The sequence below is a fragment of the Schistocerca nitens genome, chromosome 8 (genome assembly GCF_023898315.1).
Source record: "Schistocerca nitens isolate TAMUIC-IGC-003100 chromosome 8, iqSchNite1.1, whole genome shotgun sequence".
NCBI classification, from domain to species: Eukaryota; Metazoa; Arthropoda; class Insecta; order Orthoptera; family Acrididae; genus Schistocerca; species Schistocerca nitens.
In genome coordinates, this window is record NC_064621.1 from 349,585,649 (window position 1) to 349,609,517 (window position 23,869).

Sequence of the window (23,869 nt, forward strand, 5' to 3'; positions counted from 1 at the left end):
AAATACAACTCCAGCTCGTTACTGGCTGCTGTTAAAGGACGTGTTCCACGAGGTGTCGTCGGATTTGGGCGCAATACTGCACTCGTCTCTGCTACGTGTTACGAATTCATTCAAAAACTTCAGGGGCGCTGCATAAGGTAGTTCTGAAATGTCCCCACACATGAAAGGATTTCATATTGGCGCTACTCGCGACATCTAGTGCGCAACCGGGCAAACTAACAAGATCAGTTGAATGATCCCCACACAGCAACGCTGAGGCTCGACTCTCACGATACAGCGAGTGATCGAGGAATACGAACACGCACAGAAATACACGGGGACTTCGGATGAAACAGCTGTTCCACCTCGCGACAATTCGTGAGAGGTAACTCAATGAAATGTGTAATCTGCTCTACTCAACAGTAACCACAGTGTTACGCTTACTACCTTATACTTTTAATAATTCCTTTAGCTTAAACAGTAACTACACTACAACACCTTCTTCATAACTCTGATTTTCTAGGTTAAATTCTACAGTATTACAGATTTTTATTTTCATTTTTATATTTACTTTTCGCTCTCTACGTTGAGTTGATATTTTGTTTCGTAAATTCATTCCTATGGCGTTGCTTCGTTTATCAGTCAGATAGCTATTCATTCTCATTGGACTGTAATCGATTAGCCTTTGCTTGGGCATATTTATAGTGAGGAGTCCCATAAGGGTAACAATCACGTAATTGATTGTAGTTTCAGTATAACGACACAGTGATCATTGTTCGCTAATTAACTGAAATATAGTAGAGTGATTAAATTAGTGCCACAAAGATATTTTAATTCCACAAGTTATTAGTTATATAGGATACAGAATTTTTTGCGATAACCACTTTGTAAAACATGTTTCTTCTCTTATTATCATTTTTGTTTTCTGCTTTTGAGGATTGTGCATTGTAATATTCTGCTTTATAATACTGATGTTATTTTCATGTTTTTTTTTAATTGCTCTGGCACCTTTGCTATTTTCATAATGTTTACTTATTAATAAACAGTCACAAATTTTCCTGTGATCAGTTAGCTATTGCAATGAGCAAATACTGGTGATCTCCATGAGGATAAAACCGGAAATTGTTTTCATATTAATGACACAGGGACCATTGTTTTTACTTGCTGACCGAATTAGGTCTACATTATCTTTTAAATAGGTGTCACATATCGTTTTCTTTTTCTCTTTGAAATTGGTAGATTCTAAAGGTGTGTTGAAATTATTGTGTTTTAGCAAATAGCTGGTGACCTTTTGCCTTTTCTTCACATTTCAGTTTAAGTTGGGTGTGAGAAGCCAGCTTGGGAATGTCCTAGCATGGCCAGAAAATTCCCTTCACAGTATTTCCCGGAGCGTTGGGGTTATGAATGGTGTCTGTTGGATTCCTTTCATGTTAATTTTTTAAAACTGTTGTCATTTACGGCATACATTCCACTTCTAAATTTACTGTGGTGTTTCTGACTATCTGGGAGGAGACTGAGCAGTGGAACGTGTTACTTTTACACATAATCAAGAACGATCTGTCACACTACTACACTTTAAAACACAGTTTATATGTAATTCATGTCACACAGTCTCGTACGGAACCTACATCCACTTTCTTTTATATACTGTATATGATAAGATACTGTCATCCCCCTTCCCTTCTGTGTGACTGGATGAATGAGCAAATGTATTTCTAGTTGCATGCTTGATGGTAGCAGACAAGCCTGTCTGCTAGAGAACAGTAGGACAAACGTCGGAACAGGTAGCTACGCTTTCTAAAAGCAAAGGGGTTTCTGTTCTTAGTGGGTCCTGTCTGTCACTTGTCATGTTGGTATAGGAAGCTGCCTCTCTGGTCACTTCCGTTTTGTATCTGGAAGCATCCTTGGTATGGGCCCACGGCGGTCTGTCCACGGCGATTGGAGCGTGGAATGTCAGAATATATATATATATATATATATATATATATATATATATATATATATATATATATATCACCGGTCTAGTTGGGAATTTGGTAAGCTAGACTGGATACCTGGTGAAACAGTTGCTCAGTAATGCAAGGTTAACTTCCCCAGATAGCTCACAGCTTTTAACCGCTTTTATTGTCTTGAATATCAGCACCGCTTTCAGAACAAATTAATGCATCAACATTACAATGTACCGCGAAAATTCATAACACTGCTTCCCGCTTCGTAGTGAAGCAAGGGCGCTGAACACCGTTAATGGCTAGAAACAAGTTGTTCTTAATGTTTTTCACAACATTACACAGAAAAATGTGTTTTGGCGTTTGTTGAGAAAATTGTAATAAATATAAGAGACGTAACGCAAATTGTTGGCTAGGCGTAATCGATAGCGTCGTTGATTTGTAAGGGCTGGTGGACGGTGGTTCGAAACCCGTTGTGGGCAACAGTTTTTTTTGTTCCGTTTGAACACCTAAATCATTTAAATATGAAATTTATCAATATGTGGTAATTAATTCATACATAACCATCATTTTTCCCAAAAAATGCTCGTCTTCTGGTTTGTAATTACATATCACACGCAGAATTCTGGTTTTCATTGCAAATACACATTCGTAATTATCGATATATTATAAAAGATTGCTACAGATTTTGAAGTTAAGAAAACATTACGCAATTAAATTTTTTGAAGAAAAATGAAAAATCAAATACTCTTTCTTTGAATAAGTCCACTGTTTTATAGGACAGATGTGGTCTCTCACACGAGCCGGAGTGAAAAGCGTCGCAGAAACACGGAAAACAATTTTCACGGCGTCGAGCACACTGTACAAACGCTGCATTTTTACAGTTGTCACCGAACCACTGCTATCTGAATGCAATAGAACTTATCTGGGGACAAGTTAAGGGATCTGTCACGAGAAATAACAAGACATTTAAGCTGTCGAACTTACTGGAACTAATGCACGAAGCTTAGTGACACGTCACTGCCGAACGATGGCGAAATGCAGAGCAGTACGTCATGAAAGAGGACGAGGCGGACATGTCAAATCTCCATCCCTTCAACTTCATTTTTATCTTGGAATTCTGGTGGCTTGAAATTCTGCTGTTGATCGCCTCGGTATCAGTGTAGTGGTTCTGAAGTGTACCACTTTCGTCGGAGTCCGATATGGAAGAAGTTCAGAGATTACCAGGCGACTGACTGCAATACCTTCAGTGGCTTCAATATTTAACTACATGGTGAACTCCCAGAGCGCGCTTTTACGCCGCACAGAGTTCATGTAGAAAAATTACCCTTGTTAGAGTCAGGAATTTGCATCACTCTCGTTTTTAACTACAGTACCACGTTATCTAAGATCGAGAGCATGTTTTCCTTCAGATCACCTAAGAAGCGTATCGACCGAGATATGCCATTATTTTCTTTTGTTTAAAAATTAAATGACATTCAATGCTATATTCTTCTCAATTCGTCTCTTGTCTTTACTACAACTGTTCACGTCAGTGCAGCTCGTCGGACCAGGTAGGTGGCTAGCCAGTACTTACCAAGTTAAAAGCGCCGGTAAAGCATTTGTCCAGTATTATCTTCGAGTCGATGTACGCGTAACGAACAGCATGAAACGTGTCCTCATTATCGTACTTAACTGTACTCGAGACAGCGTGGCTTCTGCTACACCCGAAACGTAATCCAATGAGGTTCCAGTAAACGCGGATGAATACATAGTGTAATGTTTACACGAGGTTTATTCTTATGATGAACGGAGTATAACCACTACACTACTTCAGCATTATGGCTAGGATAGCGATATCCTAGTCCACCCTCCATGAACCATGGACCTTGCCGTTGGTGGGGACGCTTGCGTGCCTCAGCGATACAGATGGCCGTACCGTAGGTGCAACCACATCGGAGGGGTATCTGTTGAGAGGCCAGACAAACGTGTGGTTCCTGAAGAGGAGCAGCAGCCTTTTCAGTAGTTGCAGGGGAAACAGTCTGGATGATTGACTGATGTGGCCCTGTAACACTAACCAAAACGGCCTTGCTGTGCTGGTACTGCGAACGGCTGAAAGCAAGGGGAAACTACAGCCGTAATTTTTCCCGAGGGCATGGAGCTTTACTGTATGGTTAAATGATGATGGCGTCCTCTTGGGTAAAATATTCCGGAGGTAAAATAGTCCCCCATTCGGATTTCCGGGCGGGGACTACTAAAGAGCACGTCGTTATCAGGAGAAAGAAAACTGGTGTTCTACGGATTGGAGCGTGGAATGTCAGATCCCTTAATCGGGCAGGTAGGTTAGAAAATTTAAAAAAGGAAATGGATAGGATAAAGTTAGATGTAGTGGGAATTAGTGAAGTTGGGTGTCAGTAGGAACAAGACTTTTGATCAGGTGAATATAGGGTTATAAATACAAAATCAAATAAGGGTAATGCAGGAGTAGGTTTAATAATGAATAAAAAAATAGGAGCGCGGGTAAGCTACTACAAACAACATAGTGAACGCATTATTGTGGCCAAGATAGATACGAAGCCCACACCTACTACAGTAGTACAAGTTTATATGCCAACTAGCTCTGCAGATGACGAAGAAATTGAAGAAATGTATGATGATATAAAAGAAATTATTCAGATAGTGAAGGGAGACGAAAATTTAATAGTCATGGGTGACTGGAATTCGGGAGTAGGAAAATGGAGAGAAGGAAACGTAGTAGGTGAATATGGATTTGGGGTAAGAAATGTAAGAGGAAGCCACCTGGTAGAATTTTGCACAGAGTATAACTTAATCATACCTAAAACTTGGTTCAAGAATCATGAAATAAAGTTGTATACATGGAAGAAGCCTAGTGATACTATAAGGTACAGATAGATTACATAATGGTAAGACAGAGATTTAGGAACAAGGTTTTAAATTGTAAGACATTTCCAGCGGCAGATGTGGACTCTGATCACAATCTATTGGTTATGAACTGTAGATTAAAACTGAAGAAACTGCAAAAAGGTAGGAGTTTAAGGAGATGGGACCTGGATAAATTGACTAAACCAGAAGTTGTACAGAGTTTCAGGGATACCATAAGGGAACAATTGACAGGAATGGGGGAAAGAAATACAGTAGAAGAAGAATGAGTAGCTTTGAGGAATGAAGTAGTGAAAGCAGCAGAGGATCAAATAGGTAAAAAGACGAGGGCTAGTAGAAATCCTTCGGTAACAGAAGAAATATTGAATTTAATTGATGAAAGGAGAAAATATCAAAACGCAGTAAATGAAGCAGGCAAAAAGAAACACAAATGTCTCAAAACTGAGATCGACAGGAAGTGCAAAATGGCTAAGCAGGGATGACAAATGTAAGGATGTAGAGGCTTATCTCGCTAGGGGTAAGATAGATACTGCCTACAGGAAAATTCAAAAGACCTCTGGAGAAAAGAGAAACACGTGTATGAATATCAAGAGCTCAGATGGAAACCCAGTTCTAAGCAAAGAAGGGAAACCAGAAAGTTGGAAGGAGTATATAGAGGGTCTATACAAGAGCGATGTGCTTGAGGACAATATTATGGAAATGGAAGAGGATGTAGATGAAGATGAAATGGGAGATACGATACTGCGTGAGGAGCTTGACAGAGCACTGAAAGACCTAAGTCGAAACAAGGCCCCGGGAGTAGACAACATTCCATTGGAACTACTGAGGGCCTTGGAGAGCAAGTCCTGACAAAACTCTACTATCTGGTGAGCAAGATGTATGAGACAGGTGAAATAGCCTCAGACTTCAAGAAGAATATAATAATTCCAATCCCAAAGAAATCAGTTTAATAAGTCACAGCTGCAAAATACTAACACGAATTCTTTACAGACGAATGGAAAAACTGGTAGAAGCCGACCTGGGCGAAGATCAGTTTGGATTCCGCAGAAATGTTGGAACACGTGAGGCAATACTGACTCTACGACTTATCTTAGAAAATAGATTAAGGAAAGGCAATTCTACATTTCTAGCATTTGTAGACTTAGAGAAAGCTTTTGACAATGTTGACTGGAATACTCTCTTTCAAATTCTAAAGGTGGCAGGGGTAAAATACAGGGAGCGGAAGGCTATTTACAATTTGTACAGAAACCAGATGGCAGTTATAAGAGTCGAGGGGCATGAAAGGGAAGCATTGGTTGGGAAGGGAGTGAGACAGGGTTGTAGCCTGTCCCCGATGTTATTCAATCTGTATAGTGAGCAAGCAGTAAAGGAAACAAAAGAAAAATTCGGAGTAGGTATAAAAGTCCATGGAGAAGAAATAAAAACGTTGAGGTTCGCCACTGACATTTTAATTCTGTCAGAGACAGCAAAGGACTTGGAAGAGCAGTCGAACGGAATGGACAGTGTCTTGAAAGGAGGACATAAGATGAACATCAACATAACCAAAACGAAGATAATGGACTGTAGTCGAATTAAGTCGGGTGATGCTGAGGGAATTAGATTAGGAAATGAGACACTTAAAGTAGTAAAGGAGTTTTGCTATTTGGGGAACAAAATAACTGATGATGGTCAAAGTAGAGAGGGTATAAAATGTAGGCTGGAAATGGCAAGGAAAACGTTTCTGAAGAAGAGGAATTTGTTAACATCGAGTATAAATTTAAGTGTCCAGAAGTATTTGTATGGAGTGTAACCATGTATGGAAGTGAAACATGGACGATAAATAGTTTGGACAAGAAGAGAATAGAAGCTTTCGAAATGTGGTGCTACAGAAGAATGCTGAAGATTAGATGGGTAGATCACATAACTAATGAGGAGGTATTGAATAGAATTGGGGAGAAGAGGAGTTTGGCACAACTTGACTAGAAGAAGGTATCGGTTAGTAGGACATGTTCTGAAGCATCAAGGGATCACCAATTTAGTATTGGATGGCAGTGTGGAGGGTAAAAATCGTAGAGGGAGACCAAGAAATGAATACACTAAGCAGATTCAGAAGGATGTAGGATGCGGTAGGTACTGGGAGATGAAGAAACTTGCACGGGATAGAGTAGCATGGAGAGCTGCATCAAACCAGTGTCAGGACTGAAGACCACAACAACAACAACAATCCTAGTCCAGTGCCCTCCTGAACGCAAACTTCAATGCACACATTAAGAGTGTAGTGGTTAGTGATGTGATGGCTAGCACATCTGCCTCGTAAGCAGGAGCCCAGTTTCAAGTCCCAGCTATGGAACAAATTCTAATTCATTGCTTCAGCTTCTATCCTTATCGAAGATAAATTTGAGTTTTATATGTCTCCAGGAGACTGTAATTCCATCGGTTCACAGATAAAAAATGGTTCAAATGGCTCTGAGCACTATGGGACTTAACATCTATGGTCATCAGTCCCCTAGAACTTAGAACTACGTAAACCTAACTAACCTAAGGACGTCACACAACACACAGTCATCACGAGGCAGAGAAAATCCCTGACCTCGCCGGGAATCGAACCCGGGAACCCGGGCGCGGGAAACGAGAACGCTACCGCACGACCACGAGCTGCGGACAGATCACAGATAATGTTCAAATGCTGTGTGAAGTTTTTCTAAACAATCAAAGGAAGATTTAGAATTGCTACCCCACAAAATTTAATTCTTTGTGAGTAGAAGCTTCTTAAGTCAAGGGCAACAAAATACCAGGGTTGCATTTCAAAATTTTCGGCGAAGCTTGAACTGTCTGACTTCAGTGATTATTATGATACAGCTGCCAAATATGGCAAGATGACTGAAAAAAAATTGCATTGTGCAGTTTCTATATGATATATGTCACTTGATTCACTAATTTTGCTCCAAGTGGCACTCAAAGTCGTGAATAAATTTTGTTTTACAAAGTTTCTCTTTATTTTGAATTCTTTTATCTCTTCAATGTTTTGTTGGTCACCAGTTAGTGGTCTTGTTGTTAGCATTGCTGAATCTCGAACACAGTCCCCCAGGTCTGATCTACAGGAAGGGCGGGGGGGGGGGGGGGGGTGAGACGGAGGGAAATTTTCCCGGCAAGGGACTGGGTGCTTGTTGTCCTCATCAACATTTCATCATCATCATCAGCACGCAAGACCCCAAATTGGCGTCAAATAAAAAGACTTGCCTCAGATGGCCGAACTCCCTGAAAGGGGACTTCTGGCCGAAGTGCCATACACAATTTTTTTTTTGTTAGCTGGTTTATGGAGTCCTCCTCTCGTTTTATTGTTGTTTAGTCGCTAATTTACAAAACCTGCAAGTTAGATTAATTTTGGGTTCATAGTTATTAAGATATAAGACGTGTGAGAAAAGTAATGAGGCTGATGCTTTTATCTTCCTAAGTTTTTATTTCGTATTTTTCAAGCGACAGTATTGTCCCCTTCACAGTAGTTCCCTTCGCCATCTATACACTGGCTGAGTCGTTCTTAAAGGCTCCAACTGGTATGGCCTTTTACCTGTCGGTCACACTCTATCGAATGTTTTCCAGAGTCCCAAAATGACGTCCTTTTAAGACATTTTTCAATTTAGGGAAAAGAAAGAAGTCACAATGACTCAGATCATGTGAATAAGGCGATTGTGGAACAACAAGAATGGTTTTTGTGGTCAAAAATTCCGTGATGAAAGTGGTCATGTGACTTGGGGCGTTGCCATGATGCAACATCCCACTCAGTGCAAACCTTCTGCAGGTGCAAATCATCGACCAATATTTGATTTTCGATGAAAATGTGTAAGTTTAATAGGTCACCCGTCATCCTCATTGTTAAATGTCATTCTGATCTCACAAGAGCACACACACATTCGACTTTTTCATTGGTTTTTCCATTGAGGGTCTCCCTGAGCGAGGTTTATCTCCAATGTGTTCCCCGCCCTCCATAAATGATTTTCATCAGCGAAAAACTTGTGCTCTTCATAAGGAATGTCCCCTGTACGCCTGTTTCAACTTATCACGCACGGAAATTCCTCAAGTTTAACACAAAACTTGATGGCATAACGTTGCTCTAATTTCCACTCTTCCATTTTCGTAACGCACAACAAAAACACAGCTTCACTGATGGCGCTCTCTAAAATCACATGATGTCTGTAAAGAGTTAAAATTCTACATAAGTAGAACAACGCAGGGTTGCCAGATCGCTCGCAGTGTTGTCGCTTTTCTTACATACCTTGTATGTGGTAATGAAATAAATCAAAAAACTGTCGGCAAAAATTAATGATTTTACCAGCATTTAAAACAGTATTCTTTTCTCTTCAAGAAACGAATTTTCCTCGATGACAAATTTCTTTGATGATCTAAAATTATCATATAAAGGTTGTCATGTAAACCACCTTTACGATGCATCGTGTTCTTAGAGCATATAGTTTGTTGGAAATTAGTGCTCAAGTTCAGTATGCCTTTAATAGAAAGTGAAACGGAAGTATTTATCTGTAATATTTCAACTTTTAAAGCCACACAACACATGAAAAACTGGTCGACTGTTAAAAAATTGAATGCCATTTTATTTCTGCAAGTGACTCTACCTGCTGTTGCTTTGAAAATCTTATGAATTTAGCAAGTGAATAAGGCCTGACAAACAGTACTTTCGATAATTTGTTTCCTTCAGATATTCAGTTGCTAACCTATGATTTTAGCAAAATATAGGAAACTTTTATTAGGAACAAAAGGAACGGTTGGGGATTCTTTCGGAACAGAGGTTCAACGATGAATCCTCAACTTGTCTTCATCAAAATGTTATTTTGTGACAAAACTGGAATCTGTGTAACAATCATACAGGAACTCTTTTTCAAAAATGTTTGATAACACTCGGAAAAAACGATATTAATGAAACATTGGCAAATTAAAAATTACAAAAATCAAGAAAGGATGATTAGGTTGCGCAAAAATAGTCTTAAAACTGATACGTGGAACTTTGCAACAAATTAGCATATGTTACCGCTTCAGTTGTATTTGATCATATTAAGTTAGAAGTTCGTAAAAAGTTTAATAGCGGGTTCAGCTTACCAGCGCAAAATTCTGAGGATCAGTAAACTCATACAAACGAATATCTAAAACGTAAAGTTTGTCAGACACAGAGTTTAATAAGCAGTAAGTATCGTCTGCTGGAGGCAATGACCCAGGTGAGTTACAGTGGCCAACAGTTTCAAGTAAACAGCAGTGCATTAAATTATCTGATTGTACACAGCTATTGACAGACTTGCAACTTTCTACCTATGTGGAAGATTTTCGTAATGACACCAAATACACTACTGACCATTAAAATTGCTACACCAAGAAGAAATGGAGATGATAAACGGGTATTAATCGGACAAATATATTATACTAGAACTGACACTGATTACATTTTCACGCAATTTGGGTGCATAGATCCCCTAGAAATCAGTACCCAGAACAACCACCTCTGGCCGTAATAACGGCTTTGATACGCCTGGCCATTGAGTCAAACAGAGCTTGGATGGCGTGTACAGGTACAGTTACCCATGCAGCTACAACACGATACCACAGTTCATCAAGAGTAGTGAATGGCATATTGTGACGAGCCAGATGCTCGGCCACCATTGACCGGACGTTTTCAATTGGTGAGAGATCTGGAGAATGTGCTGGCCAGGGCAGCAGTCGAACATTTTCTGTATCCAGAAAGGCCCGTACAGGACCTGCAATATGTGGTCGTGCATTATCCTACTGAAATGTAGGGTTTCGTAGGGACCGAATGAAGGGTGGAGCCACGGGTCGTAACACATCTGAAATGTAACGTCCACTGTTCAAACTGCCGTCAATGCGAACAAGAGGTGACCAAGACGTGTAACCAATGGCACCCCATACCATCACGCCGGGTGATACCCCAGTATGGCGATGACGAATACACGCTTCCAATGTGCGTTCACCGCGATGTCGCCAAACACGGATGCGACCATCATGGTGCTGTAAACAGAACCTGGATTCATCCGAAAGAAATGACGTTCTGCCATTTGTGCACCCACGTTCGTCGTTGAGTACATCATCGCAGGCGCTCCTGTCTGTGATACAGCGTCAAGGGTAACCGCAGCCATGGTCTCCGAGCTGATAGTCCATGCTGCTGCAAACATCGTCGAACTGTTCGTGCAGATGGTTGTTGTCTTGCAAACGTCCCCATCTGTTGACTCAGGGATCCAGACGCGGCTGCACGATCCGTTACAGCCATGCGGATAAGATGCCTGTCATCTCGACTGCTAGTGATACGAGGCCGTTGGGATCCAGCACGGCGTTCCGTATTACCCTCCTGAATTCACCAATTCCATATTCTGCTAACAGTCATTGGATCTCGACCAAAGCGAGCAGCAATGTCGCGAAGCGATAAACCGCAATCATGGTAGGCTACAATCCGACCTTTATCAAAGTCGGAAACGTGATGGTACGCATTTCTCCTCCTTACACAAGGCATCACAACAACGTTTCACCAGGCAACGCCGGTTAACTGCTGTTTGTGTATGAGAAATCGGTTGGAAACTTTCCTTATGTCAGCATGTTGTAGGTGTCGCCACCGGCGCCAACCTTGTGTGAATGCTCTGAAAAGCTAATCATTTGCATATCACAGCATCTTCTTCCTGTTGGTTAAATTTCGCCTCTGTAGCAGGTCATCCTCGTGGTGTAGCAATTTTAATGGCCAGTATTGTCCATTAAAACATGCATTCAGTAAAAATTTGTGATTATGGGCTGTTGGTTGAAACGGCTGGACAGTCGAAATTTGAAAAACTTGCGGTAAAAATACCAGGTTAAAAGTCTCATTGACTGGAGTATAATTCTCTTTTGTGAGGAGTCCCGCTTTCAACTGAGCACATATGACCAGCAGAGACGTGTCTGGAGACACCACAGACAGTGGTGGGACACCAAACTGACTGTCGACCGCCACGCGGCCCGCCAACCAGGACTGATTGTCTGGGGTGCCATTTCTATTCATATCGTGACCCTTTGGTTGTCACACGCTGCACCGTTCAGCACAGCGATACGTCGACGATATTCTTACATTTCAGCAAAATAATGTTCGCCTCCAGGAGGTGAGAGTGTCTACTACTTGTCTTGGTGCTCGCCAAACGGCCAAACCCTACCTTGTCCAGCAAGTTTGCCGGATCTCTCCCCAATTGAGAACATTTGGAGCATTGTGGGCGGGGCTCTCCAACAGCTCGGCATTTTGACGATTCAACGCGCCAGTTGGACAGTATTTGGCACGATGTACCGCAGGAAGACATTCACATCTATATCATCTACATCTACGTGATTACTCTGCTATTAACAATAAAGTGCCTGGCAGAGGGTTCAATGAACCACCTCTCTCTACCGTTCCACTCTCGAACGACACGCGGCAAAAACGAGCACTTAAATTTTTCCGTGCGAGCCCTGATTTCTCTTATTTTATCGTGATGATCATTTCTCCCTATGTAGGTGGGTGCCAAAAGAATGTTTTCGCAACCGGAGGAGAAAACTGGTCATTGAAATTTCATGAGAAGATCCCGTCGCAACGAAAAACGCCTTTGTTTTAATGATTGCCACTCCAATTCGCGCATCATATCTGTGGCACTATCTCCCCTATTTCGCGATAATACAAAACGAGCTACCCTTCTTTGTACTTTTTCGATGTCATGCGTCAGTCCCCCCTGATGCGGATCCCACACCGCTCAGCAATAATCCAGAATAGGGGGACAAGCTCGGTGTGGGCAGTCTCTTTAGTAGACCTGTTGCATCTTCTAAGTGTTCTGCCAGTGAGTCGCAGTCTTTGGTTTGCTCTACCTACAATATTATCCATGTGATCGTTCCAGTTTAGGTTATTTGTAATTGTAATCCCTAAGTATTTAACTGAATTTACAGGCTTCAGATTTGTGGGACTTATCGCGTAATCGAAATTTAGCTGATTTCTTTTAGTACTCATGTGAATAACTTCACACTTTTCCTTATTCACGGTCAATTGCCACTTTTCGCACCATACAGATATCTTATCTAAATCATTTTGCAAGTCGTTTTGATCATCTAACGACTTTACAAGACGGTAAATGACAGCATCATCTGCAAACAATCTAAGGCGGCTACTCAGATTGTCTCCTATGTAGTTAATATAGATCAGGAACAATAGAGGTCCTATAACACTTCCTTGGGGAACGACGGATATTACTTCAGTTTTACTCGATGACTTTCCGTCTATTACTACGAACTGTGACCTTTCTGACAGGAAATCACGAATCCAGTCGCACAACTGAGGCGATACTCCGTAGGCACGCAGTTTGGTTTGAAGACGCTTGTGAGGAACGGTGTCGAAAGCCTTCGGAAATCTAAAAATATGGAATCAATTTGACATCCCCTGTCGATAGCACTTATTACTTCACGAGTATAAAGAGCTAGTTGTGTTTCGCAAGAACGATATTTTCTGAATGCGTGCTGACTATGTGTCAATAAATCGTTTTCTTCGAGGTACCTCATAATGTTCGAATACAGTATATGTTCCAAAACCCTACTGCAAATCGACCTTAATGATATAGGCCTGTAATTCAGCGGATTACTCCTACCTCCCTTTTTGGGTATTGGTGTGACCTGAGCAATTTTACAGTCTTTAGGTACGGATCTTTCTTTGAGCGAGTGGTTGTATATAATTGCTAAATATGGAGCTATTTTATCAGCATACTCTGAGAGGATCCTGACTGGTATTCAATCTGGACCGGAGGCCTTGCTTTTATTTAGTGATTTAAGCTGCTTTGTTACACCGAGGATGTCTACTTCTATGTTTCTCATCTTGGCAATTGTTCTTGGCTGGATTTCAGGAATATTTACTTCGTCTGCTTTGGTGAAGGAGTTCCGGAAAACCGTGTTTAATAACTCTGCTTTAGTGGCACTGTCATCAGTGACTTCACCGTTGTTATCGCGCAGTGGAGGTATTGATTGCGTCTTGCCAACGCTATCAGTCAGTGCCAAGCCGAATAACTGCTTGGGTTAGGGCCAGAGGAGGACCAACGCGTCATTGACTTGCTCAATTTCAGAAGTTTTTTCTCTTGAATATATCTTCCTGTTTTTCTGAAATTGTAATGATTCGTTTGTCTGTACATGTTAATCCCATCTACCGATTTTTGTCCCATTCGTGTCATTCCTTCGCTGCATCTTTTTTTTTAGAACGTGTATTTAAATCCAGTGAAAAGTCAGTGATGTGTAATCAAACAATAATCACAATGGAAGCTGCTACATGGACGCTAATTACAAAACCGTCCATGCTGTCGCATGCCAACACCCAACATCACACTATAAAACAGTCACGTGGCCTCCCGTGCACCAACCTAAGTTGAGCTTAAAAGGTTCAAAGACCATTGTATGGAATAAATATTTCCTACGGTATTTTGGTACATATGTGCAAAATGCAAGAAAGACGAGTGGGTAACCTCTAAAACGAGACCTCCTGACATGTAAACACGCCTATCTTACACGTATTTAATGAAACGCTTACATCTTAAGCGCCTGGAGCATACACACTTCGTAAAACTTTACAGTTGTATGTTTTTTTGTGTTAGTTCAATTCCGATCCCAATGTGGACAGGCTGCAAGATACATTGCCAGCTAGGTCGACGTGTATTTTAAGTCACGGCAATGGTCTTCTTCGATAGCATCTCATGCGATCGGCTACGGCTAAAGTGCACCGCACCTGCCGAGCGAGTCATCGAATTTACTTTGTTATGCATTTAAAATGTTGTCTCAGAATTAAATTAAGAATAGTTCCACACACAAAAAGAAACATTGAGAAATAAAACAGCTCTGAAAGTACAGTAGTCAACATCTAAAAACAAAAAAACAAAAACACCAGTAAATAAAACACCTGCAAAATACAGGAGTCAATGTCAAAATGAAACAATAAATAGAACACCTGCAAAATACACGAGTCAGTCTAATAAAAAAAACCACCAATAAATCGAACCCCTGCAAAATACATGAGTCAAAGTTTCTCTGAAAGAAACACACGTATATGCATTGGACTAAGAACTGTATAATCACTGTTCACTGGCACACTCAGTAGTTTCACTGTTCCGAGGCACAATATAAGGGGGGGAGGAGGGGGGGGGGCCTCGTCGCTGCAGCTGTCAGTAGGGACTTTTGCCCATCTGTTGCGTGTAATCCCGCCGCCTCTGCCCTCTCATGAAGTTTCTCTTAGTGGCCCATGTCACGTACATCTCGATTTGGTTCCTTGTTTGTGTTCTCAAATTCGTGCGGTATCCTCATTTGACTCGCCAGGTTTATATTCCTGGGCAAGGATGACACTTAATGACTCTTCTTTGTGCCACCCTTAGCGACCAAGGAACATCGAACCATGATTTACTGTCGCTTGACAGTGGGCATCCGCCAGGAAATGTTGATAGACGTCGTTGAAGTCTGCCATTTTCTCTGGATAGTACGTGTCAAAAGGCTCCACGCCTTTTGTGTTGTTAAATTCTTGAGTTATCCTCAACTGGCTCGCCAGTTTGATATTCCTGGGCAAGGATGACACTTAGTGGCTCTTCTTTGTGCCACCCTTAGCAACCAGAGAACACCGAACCATGATTTACTGTCGCCTGACAATGGGCTTCCGCCAGGAAATGTTGACAGGCGTCATTGAAGTCTGCAAGTTTCTCTGGACAGAACCTGTCAAAAGGTTCCATGCCCCTTTATCCCCTGTCTTCTGTCGTTTCACCGCAGCCGTCTCGTCACAGTCGCGTGCGTGTGGTGCGGTGCCAGCAGATGGATTTCCGCATGGTGGACCGCACGGCCATCTCAGGTCATCGCCTCCACGAAGGGTCGCACTGGTGTGGCCGGCCATTAGCTCTGGGTGTAAGGGAAAGTGTTTGCCCCGCACTCTTCTTTTGTTGTTGAGCAGGCTCCAGAAGTGGCCCGGCTGACAGTGTGTCCTGCTGGGAAACCTGCCTGTTTACAGCTAGTCCTCCTCCTTGCTGCTCCCGCTGTCTCATAAGAGTTTAGCTGGTTCGCTTTCATGTTCTCAACTGCATTCACAAAAATTGTTCATCATAGTTATGTGATTACAAAATGTCATACATAATACCACTTAGTATTGTCTTTCACAATTTTGAAGAACAAAAGTGAGACTTAATTTTTTTAAATAAAAAAGTTACATGAATTGACAATATAAAAATAAAAGTTAAATTACTTGACAATATAAAAAAAATAAAAGTGAAATGACTTGACAGTATAAAAATTAAATGAACTGACAATATAGTATCTAAATCCACATCACTCATATGGTATGCTTCAAATTTAAACAATTCACTTGCGTTTTAATAAATCAAATGCTACTTATTAATTCACTAAAATGAATAGGATTATGCCTTGTGCAAGTATAGGTCAGGACAGCATAGGGTTCACATGTTATTTACACACAAATATGCACACCTGTTGTCTATTCTACAAACTAACTACCCGTAAACATGAATTACTCAAAATTTTACTTCAATCCACTACTATGTGATCCAACAAGCTACTTCAATGCTACTTCAACACAGTGTTTATACCACTACAACATTGTTCTAATTCGTCCTCTTCTTGACACTCGGGGCATATGTCTTGGCACATGACAAATATGGAGAAACTTTCCTTAAACATACATAGTAAAAAGAACAATGGTTATTTACACGCAAAAACATTTATACCAGTTGACACACCTGATAAGAGACTCGCAATTATACATTTATCATACTCATGTGTCTATACATAAAACAGTAAGACAATTTCATCTAAAATTACGTTATCACAAGAATTAATCACACAGATGACTCTGAGAAGGGTAAAAATATTTTCATCATACAGGTTATATTACATTTTCTTACCCATTTTGCTCCAATTTCGTTCCTTCTTTAAGTTACCTTTCGCTTCCAAATCAGTTATTTCGCCTGTGGTGGTTATTCTGGATTCATTTCTCATGAATGGCAAAATTGTGGTCTCCTCTATTCTGTAAAAAAGTTTCATCTTAACATCTTATTGAACTTACAACTGACACAAAAGATCCGAATCCTCCTGTAGTTTAAATGACAAATGTTTGGCTTCATCCTTATTACATTAAACCAAGCTTTCCTTCGGTCCCATAATCAAAATTATTTAATCTTCCTCTACCTTCAAAAGGGAAATTCCTTCAGTTCAACTCATATAGGCTGCAGTGCATCCCGCACCAGCGAAAACAGTAAGCTGTAATGCTCACAGCATCAGCAAAACACATAAACGTCGTTTTTCTAGGACAAGTACTAACGCAGAATAATTTTTCAGGCTCTGGATCAACATCAATCAAGACTACATAAAGGATCCATATTTCTGTTCCATTCTCCATTTGCTGAAAAACTGCTCGTATTTGACTACCACAATAATATTTCAGGGCCACGTAAATTACACAAACCACAATTCTTCTTTCACCTTGAAGGGAATCAATATACTGACGAAATCCACAGACAGCACTTTACATACTCAGCTATAAAGAACAAAAAAGACATATATCATCAATATTAACATATCATCGCATATTAGGAAGCCAATGGTTAAACAATCGTATTATTGCATCCTGTTTTCAATATTCTAAACTTACTCATTCCTTTCTCAGAGTTCTCCTATCTTAAAATATTCATACAGCACGCATTTTATAGTAAGAGATCCTCATTTATACTGACAGATATAGAATAGTAATAGATTGATAGTAGCACTGAAAGCAGAAAATCGGATACAAGGCTACTAACAGCTGGGGACCTGGGTTTGCCAGACCCATAATACCCACAGATCGGATATTCCCCTGAGTTTTGCATTAATTCAACACAGATCTTCCTTCTCTCAGGAGCGACTCTTTTCAATTGACACAAAAAAACCATAAACAGCATTTCACTCATTCACAAAGAAATCCTTTATCTTCACATTTGAACCAACCTAAATCCTAACTGCAGAAGGGAAGGAAAAAAAACACAAACATCACTTCAATCAATCACATAGAAACATCTGAATCATTATTTTTACCAACATATTATTCAAAATGCATATGTCACAAATGTAAACTAATCAATTCTTTCTCTTCACCGTCCTCTCTACTCCTCACTGTCCTTTCTACCCAATGTATGGTTTTACGTTTGACACATGGTGTAGTCCTTTTGATTTCTTTGATCGAAGAGTTTCAACTTCTATTGCGTTTTCATGGGGAATCTTCCTTATCCAATACGGGTCGTTAAAGAGATTAAAAAATTTCTTGCAGACACCTGACCATTTGTTAGACAGTTTGTGTGATCTGATCAGAACTTTTTGTCCTACATGAAACACTGTTTTTCTCGCGTTTTTCTTCACTGTTTTTCTCACGCTTGACTCTGGCTTCTGCTGCACGCTTGATGTTGCGTAAAGCTAAGTCAACAATTGCGTTCCGGCGTAGTCTCGGCTCTAGTGGCCAAGGCACCACCTCTTTGATTTTGCTCGGGGGCTCCTTGTTTTTTTAGCACAGTGATTGGCGGAAGCTTTGTTGACGTATTAGGCAACTCATGAATTATGTTCTGAAATCCTTTTAGGTGTATGTCCCACGATCGGTGGTCATGACTGCAGTATAACCTACATCATTTTCCTAATTCACACATAATACGCGCACTGGGCTTCGAGCTGGGGTGAAATAGATATATATATATATATATATATATATATATATATATATATATATTACAATAATAAAACATTACATCTCCTTGAACAGTACAATCATTACCAATAGATCCACCACTTTTACACCATACATATACATGTTCAGAACTTTCAATTTTTCTACATACACGACTTCTTAAAACTAACGGTTCATCACTTGAAAGATAACTTCCTCCATACGACTTGTTGGACTGATGAATAATATTGAATGTCTTCCAAGCAATAACATCTCTCGTAGCAAAGGAATCCAAAGAACTCCTTTTAGCATCAGAAGTACGTACAAAAGCTATAGTAATCCAACCATTACCAGTTCCTTGCACAGACATGGCCAAAGAAAATCTGGCAATAAATCCCATCCATCTGTGTGCTCCTTGAAACATAGAAGCCTCGGCGGTTGGCTGTGGTGATAAAGTTAAACTTTTACATACTTTAAAGACAGAAGGCCTAAACGCTCTTCTCCTCAAATTGTAACGCCTCGGCATCGTGCGGCTGCTCGTGCGGCTGCTCGTGCGGCTGCAGGCTGACTGGTGCTTATCCCGTACGCGCGCGGTAGGATCTCTAGACCGCGCGCGGACGGGATAGAGCGGCTGCGGCTGACCTTGAGAAGTTATCTTTCAAGTGATGAACCGTTAGTTTTAAGAAGTCGTGTATGTAGAAAAATTGAAACTTCTGAACATGTATATGTATGGTGTAAAAGTGGTGGATCTATTGGTAATGATTGTACTGTTCAAGGAGATGTAATGTTTTATTATTGTAATGTTTGATTTGTCAATAAACTAATTTGTTAAATAATTCTAATTTGTTATTACATTGTACGCAAGACGTACGCTCCATTGACCGGAGGCCATAGAGTGAGAACAGTTTTTTTTGTCCGTAAGGCAATGCATTGCGTCACCACTGTGTGACGTCACTACTCTGCCTTGCGTTAGCACTGGCGCAGTCTCAAGGTCAGCCGCAGCCGCTCTATCCCGTCCGCGCGCGGTCTAGAGATCCTACCGCGCGCGTACGGGATAAGCACCAGTCAGCCTGCAGCCGCACGAGCAGCCGCACGAGCAGCCGCACGATGCCGAGGCGTTACAATTTGAGGAGAAGAGCGTTTAGGCCTTCTGTCTTTAAAGTATGTAAAAGTTTAACTTTATCACCACAGCCATTACAATAATAAAACATTACATCTCCTTGAACAGTACAATCATTACCAATAGATCCACCACTTTTACACCATACATATACATGTTCAGAACTTTCAATTTTTCTACATACACGACTTCTTAAAAGTAAAGGTTCATCACTGGAAAGATAACTTCCTCCATACGACTTGTTGGACTGATGAATAATGTTGAATGTTTTCCAGGCGATAACATCTCTTGTAGCAAATGAATCCAAAGAACTCCTTTTAGCATCAGAAGTACGTACAAAAGCAATAGTAATCCATCCATTACCAGTACCTTGCACACTCATAGCCAAAGAAAATCTCGCTACAAAACCCATCCATCTATGCGCTCCTTGAAACATAGAAGCCTCGGCGGTTGGCTGTGGTGATAAAGTTATACTTTTACATACTTTAAAGACAGAAGGCCTAAACGCTCTTCTCCTCAAATTGTAACGCCTCGGCATCGTGCGGCTGCTCGTGCGGCTGCTCGTGCGGCTGCAGGCTGACTGGTGCTTATCCCGTACGCGCGCGGTAGGATCTCTAGACCGCGCGCGGACGGGATTAAGCGGCTGCGGCTGACCTTGAGACAGCGCCAGCCGAGGCGTTACAATTTGAGGAGAAGAGCGTTTAGGCCTTCTGTCTTTAAAGTATGTAAAAGTATAACTTTATCACCACAGCCAACCGCCGAGGCTTCTATGTTTCAAGGAGCGCATAGATGGATGGGTTTTGTAGCGAGATTTTCTTTGGCTATGAGTGTGCAAGGTACTGGTAATGGATGGATTACTATTGCTTTTGTACGTACTTCTGATGCTAAAAGGAGTTCTTTGGATTCATTTGCTACAAGAGATGTTATCGCCTGGAAAACATTCAACATTATTCATCAGTCCAACAAGTCGTATGGAGGAAGTTATCTTTCCAGTGATGAACCTTTACTTTTAAGAATCCGTGTATGTAGAAAAATTGAAAGTTCTTTAAAGTATGTAAAAGTATAACTTTATCACCACAGCCAACCGCCGAGGCTTCTATGTTTCAAGGAGCGCATAGATGGATGGGTTTTGTAGCGAGATTTTCTTTGGCTATGAGTGTGCAAGGTACTGGTAATGGATGGATTACTATTGCTTTTGTACGTACTTCTGATGCTAAAAGGAGTTCTTTGGATTCATTTGCTACAAGAGATGTTATCGCCTGGAAAACATTCAACATTATTCATCAGTCCAACAAGTCGTATGGAGGAAGTTATCTTTCCAGTGATGAACCTTTACTTTTAAGCCGCACGAGCAGCCGCACGATGCCGAGGCGTTACAATTTGAGGAGAAGAGCGTTTAGGCCTTCTGTCTTTAAAGTATGTAAAAGTTTAACTTTATCACCACAGCCAACCGCCGAGGCTTCTATGTTTCAAGGAGCACACAGATGGATGGGATTTATTGCCAGATTTTCTTTGGCCATGTCTGTGCAAGGAACTGGTAATGGTTGGATTACTATAGCTTTTGTACGTACTTCTGATGCTAAAAGGAGTTCTTTGGATTCCTTTGCTACGAGAGATGTTATTGCTTGGAAGACATTCAATATTATTCATCAGTCCAACAAGTCGTATGGAGGAAGTTATCTTTCAAGTGATGAACCGTTAGTTTTAAGAAGTCGTGTATGTAGAAAAATTGAAAGTTCTGAACATGTATATGTATGGTGTAAAAGTGGTGGATCTATTGGTAATGATTGTACTGTTCAAGGAGATGTAATGTTTTATTATTGTAATGTTTGATTTGTCAATAAACTAATTTGTTAAATAATTCTAATTTGTTATTACATTGTACGCAAGACGTACGCTCCATTGACCGGAGGCCATAGAGTGAGAACAGTTTTTTTTGTCCGTAAGGCAATGCATTGCGTCACCACTGTGTGACGTCACTACTCTGCCTTGCGTTAGCACTGGCGCAGTCTCAAGGTCAGCCGCAGCCGCTCTATCCCGTCCGCGCGCGGTATAGAGATCCTACCGCGCGCGTACGGGATAAGCTTTTGGATTCTTTTTCTACATACACGACTTCTTAAAAGTAAAGGTTCATCACTGGAAAGATAACTTCCTCCATACGACTTGTTGGACTGATGAATAATGTTGAATGTTTTCCAGGCGATAACATCTCTTGTAGCAAATGAATCCAAAGAACTCCTTTTAGCATCAGAAGTACGTACAAAAGCAATAGTAATCCATCCATTACCAGTACCTTGCACACTCATAGCCAAAGAAAATCTCGCTACAAAACCCATCCATCTATGCGCTCCTTGAAACATAGAAGCCTCGGCGGTTGGCTGTGGTGATAAAGTTATACTTTTACATACTTTAAAGACAGAAGGCCTAAATTACAATAATAAAACATTACATCTCCTTGAACAGTACAATCATTACCAATAGATCCACCACTTTTACACCATACATATACATGTTCAGAACTTTCAATTTTTCTACATACACGACTTCTTAAAAGTAAAGGTTCATCACTGGAAAGATAACTTCCTCCATACGACTTGTTGCCAAAGAATTTCTTTGGATTCATTTGCTGCAAGAGATTTTATCGCCTGGAAAACATTCAACATTATTCATCAGTCCAACAAGTCGTATGGAGGAAGTTATCTTTCCAGTGATGAACCTTTACTTACAGCCATTACAGCCTGCAGCCGCACGAGCAGCCGCACGAGCAGCCGCACGATGCCGAGGCGTTACAATTTGAGGAGAAGAGCGTTTAGGCCTTCTGTCTTTAAAGTATGTAAAAGGCAGAGTAGTGACGTCACACAGTGGTGACGCAATGCATTGCCTTACGGACAAAAAAAACTGTTCTCACTCTATGGCCTCCGGTCAATGGAGCGTACGTCTTGCGTAAAATGTAATAACAAATTAGAATTATTTAACAAATTAGTATATTGACAAATCAAACATTACATCTCCTTGAACAGTACAATCATTACCAATAGATCCACCACTTTTACACCATACATATACATGTTCAGAACTTTCAATTTTTCTACATACACGACTTCTTAAAAGTAAAGGTTCATCACTGGAAAGATAACTTCCTCCATACGACTTGTTGGACTGATGAATAATGTTGAATGTTTTCCAGGCGATAACAGGTGGATCTATTGGTAATGATTGTACTGTTCAAGGAGATGTAATGTTTTATTATTGTAATGTTTGATTTTTCAATAAACTAAATTGTTAAAAAAAAATTGTTTCATTTAAACATTGACCGGCTAGATTCTGAACGCAAGACGTACGCTACATTAACAATTTAGTTTATTGAAAAATCAAACATTACAATAATAAAACATTACATCTCCTTGAACAGTACAATCATTACCAATAGATCCACCACTTTTACACCATACATATACATGTTCAGAACTTTCAATTTTTCTACATACACGACTTCTTAAAAGTAAAGGTTCATCACTGGAAAGATAACTTCCTCCATACGACTATGTAAAAGTATAACTTTATCACCACAGCCAACCGCCGAGGCTTCTATGTTTCAAGGAGCGCATAGATGGATGGGTTTTGTAGCGAGATTTTCTTTGGCTATGAGTGTGCAAGGTACTGGTAATGGATGGATTACTATTGCTTTTGTACGTACTTCTGATGCTAAAAGGAGTTCTTTGGATTCATTTGCTACAAGAGATGTTATCGCCTGGAAAACATTCAACATTATTCATCAGTCCAACAAGTCGTATGGAGGAAGTTATCTTTCCAGTGATGAACCTTTACTTTTAAGAAGTCGTGTATGTAGAAAAATTGAAAGTTCTGAACATGTATATGTATGGTGTAAAAGTGGTGGATCTATTGGTAATGATTGTACTGTTCAAGGAGATGTAATGTTTTATTATTGTAATGTTTGATTGCACACTCATAGCCAAAGAAAATCTCGCTACAAAACCCATCCATCTATGCGCTCCTTGAAACATAGAAGCCTCGGCGGTTGGCTGTGGTGATAAAGTTATACTTTTACATACTTTAAAGACAGAAGGCCTAAACGCTCTTTTCCTCAAATTGTAACGCCTCGGCATCGTTCGGCTGCTCGTGCGGCTGCTCGTGCGGCTGCAGGCTGACTGGTGCTTATCCCGTACGCGCGCGGTAGGATCTCTAGACCGCGCGCGGACGGGATTAAGCGGCTGCGGCTGACCTTGAGACAGA

General features: G+C 40.7%; 1 protein-coding gene across 1 annotated transcript in view; it reads left to right on the top strand.

Moving 5' to 3' along the window:
• The first annotated feature begins 276 nt into the window (after nt 1-276).
• LOC126198448 (metaxin-1) overlaps nt 277-23,869 on the top strand; it is a 134,811-nt gene continuing 111,218 nt past the window's right edge. The window contains exon 1 of the mRNA XM_049934775.1: nt 277-364. Coding sequence (XP_049790732.1) covers nt 327-364 — 38 coding nt within the window. The 5' untranslated portion in view covers nt 277-326. The remainder of the gene's footprint in view (nt 365-23,869) is intronic.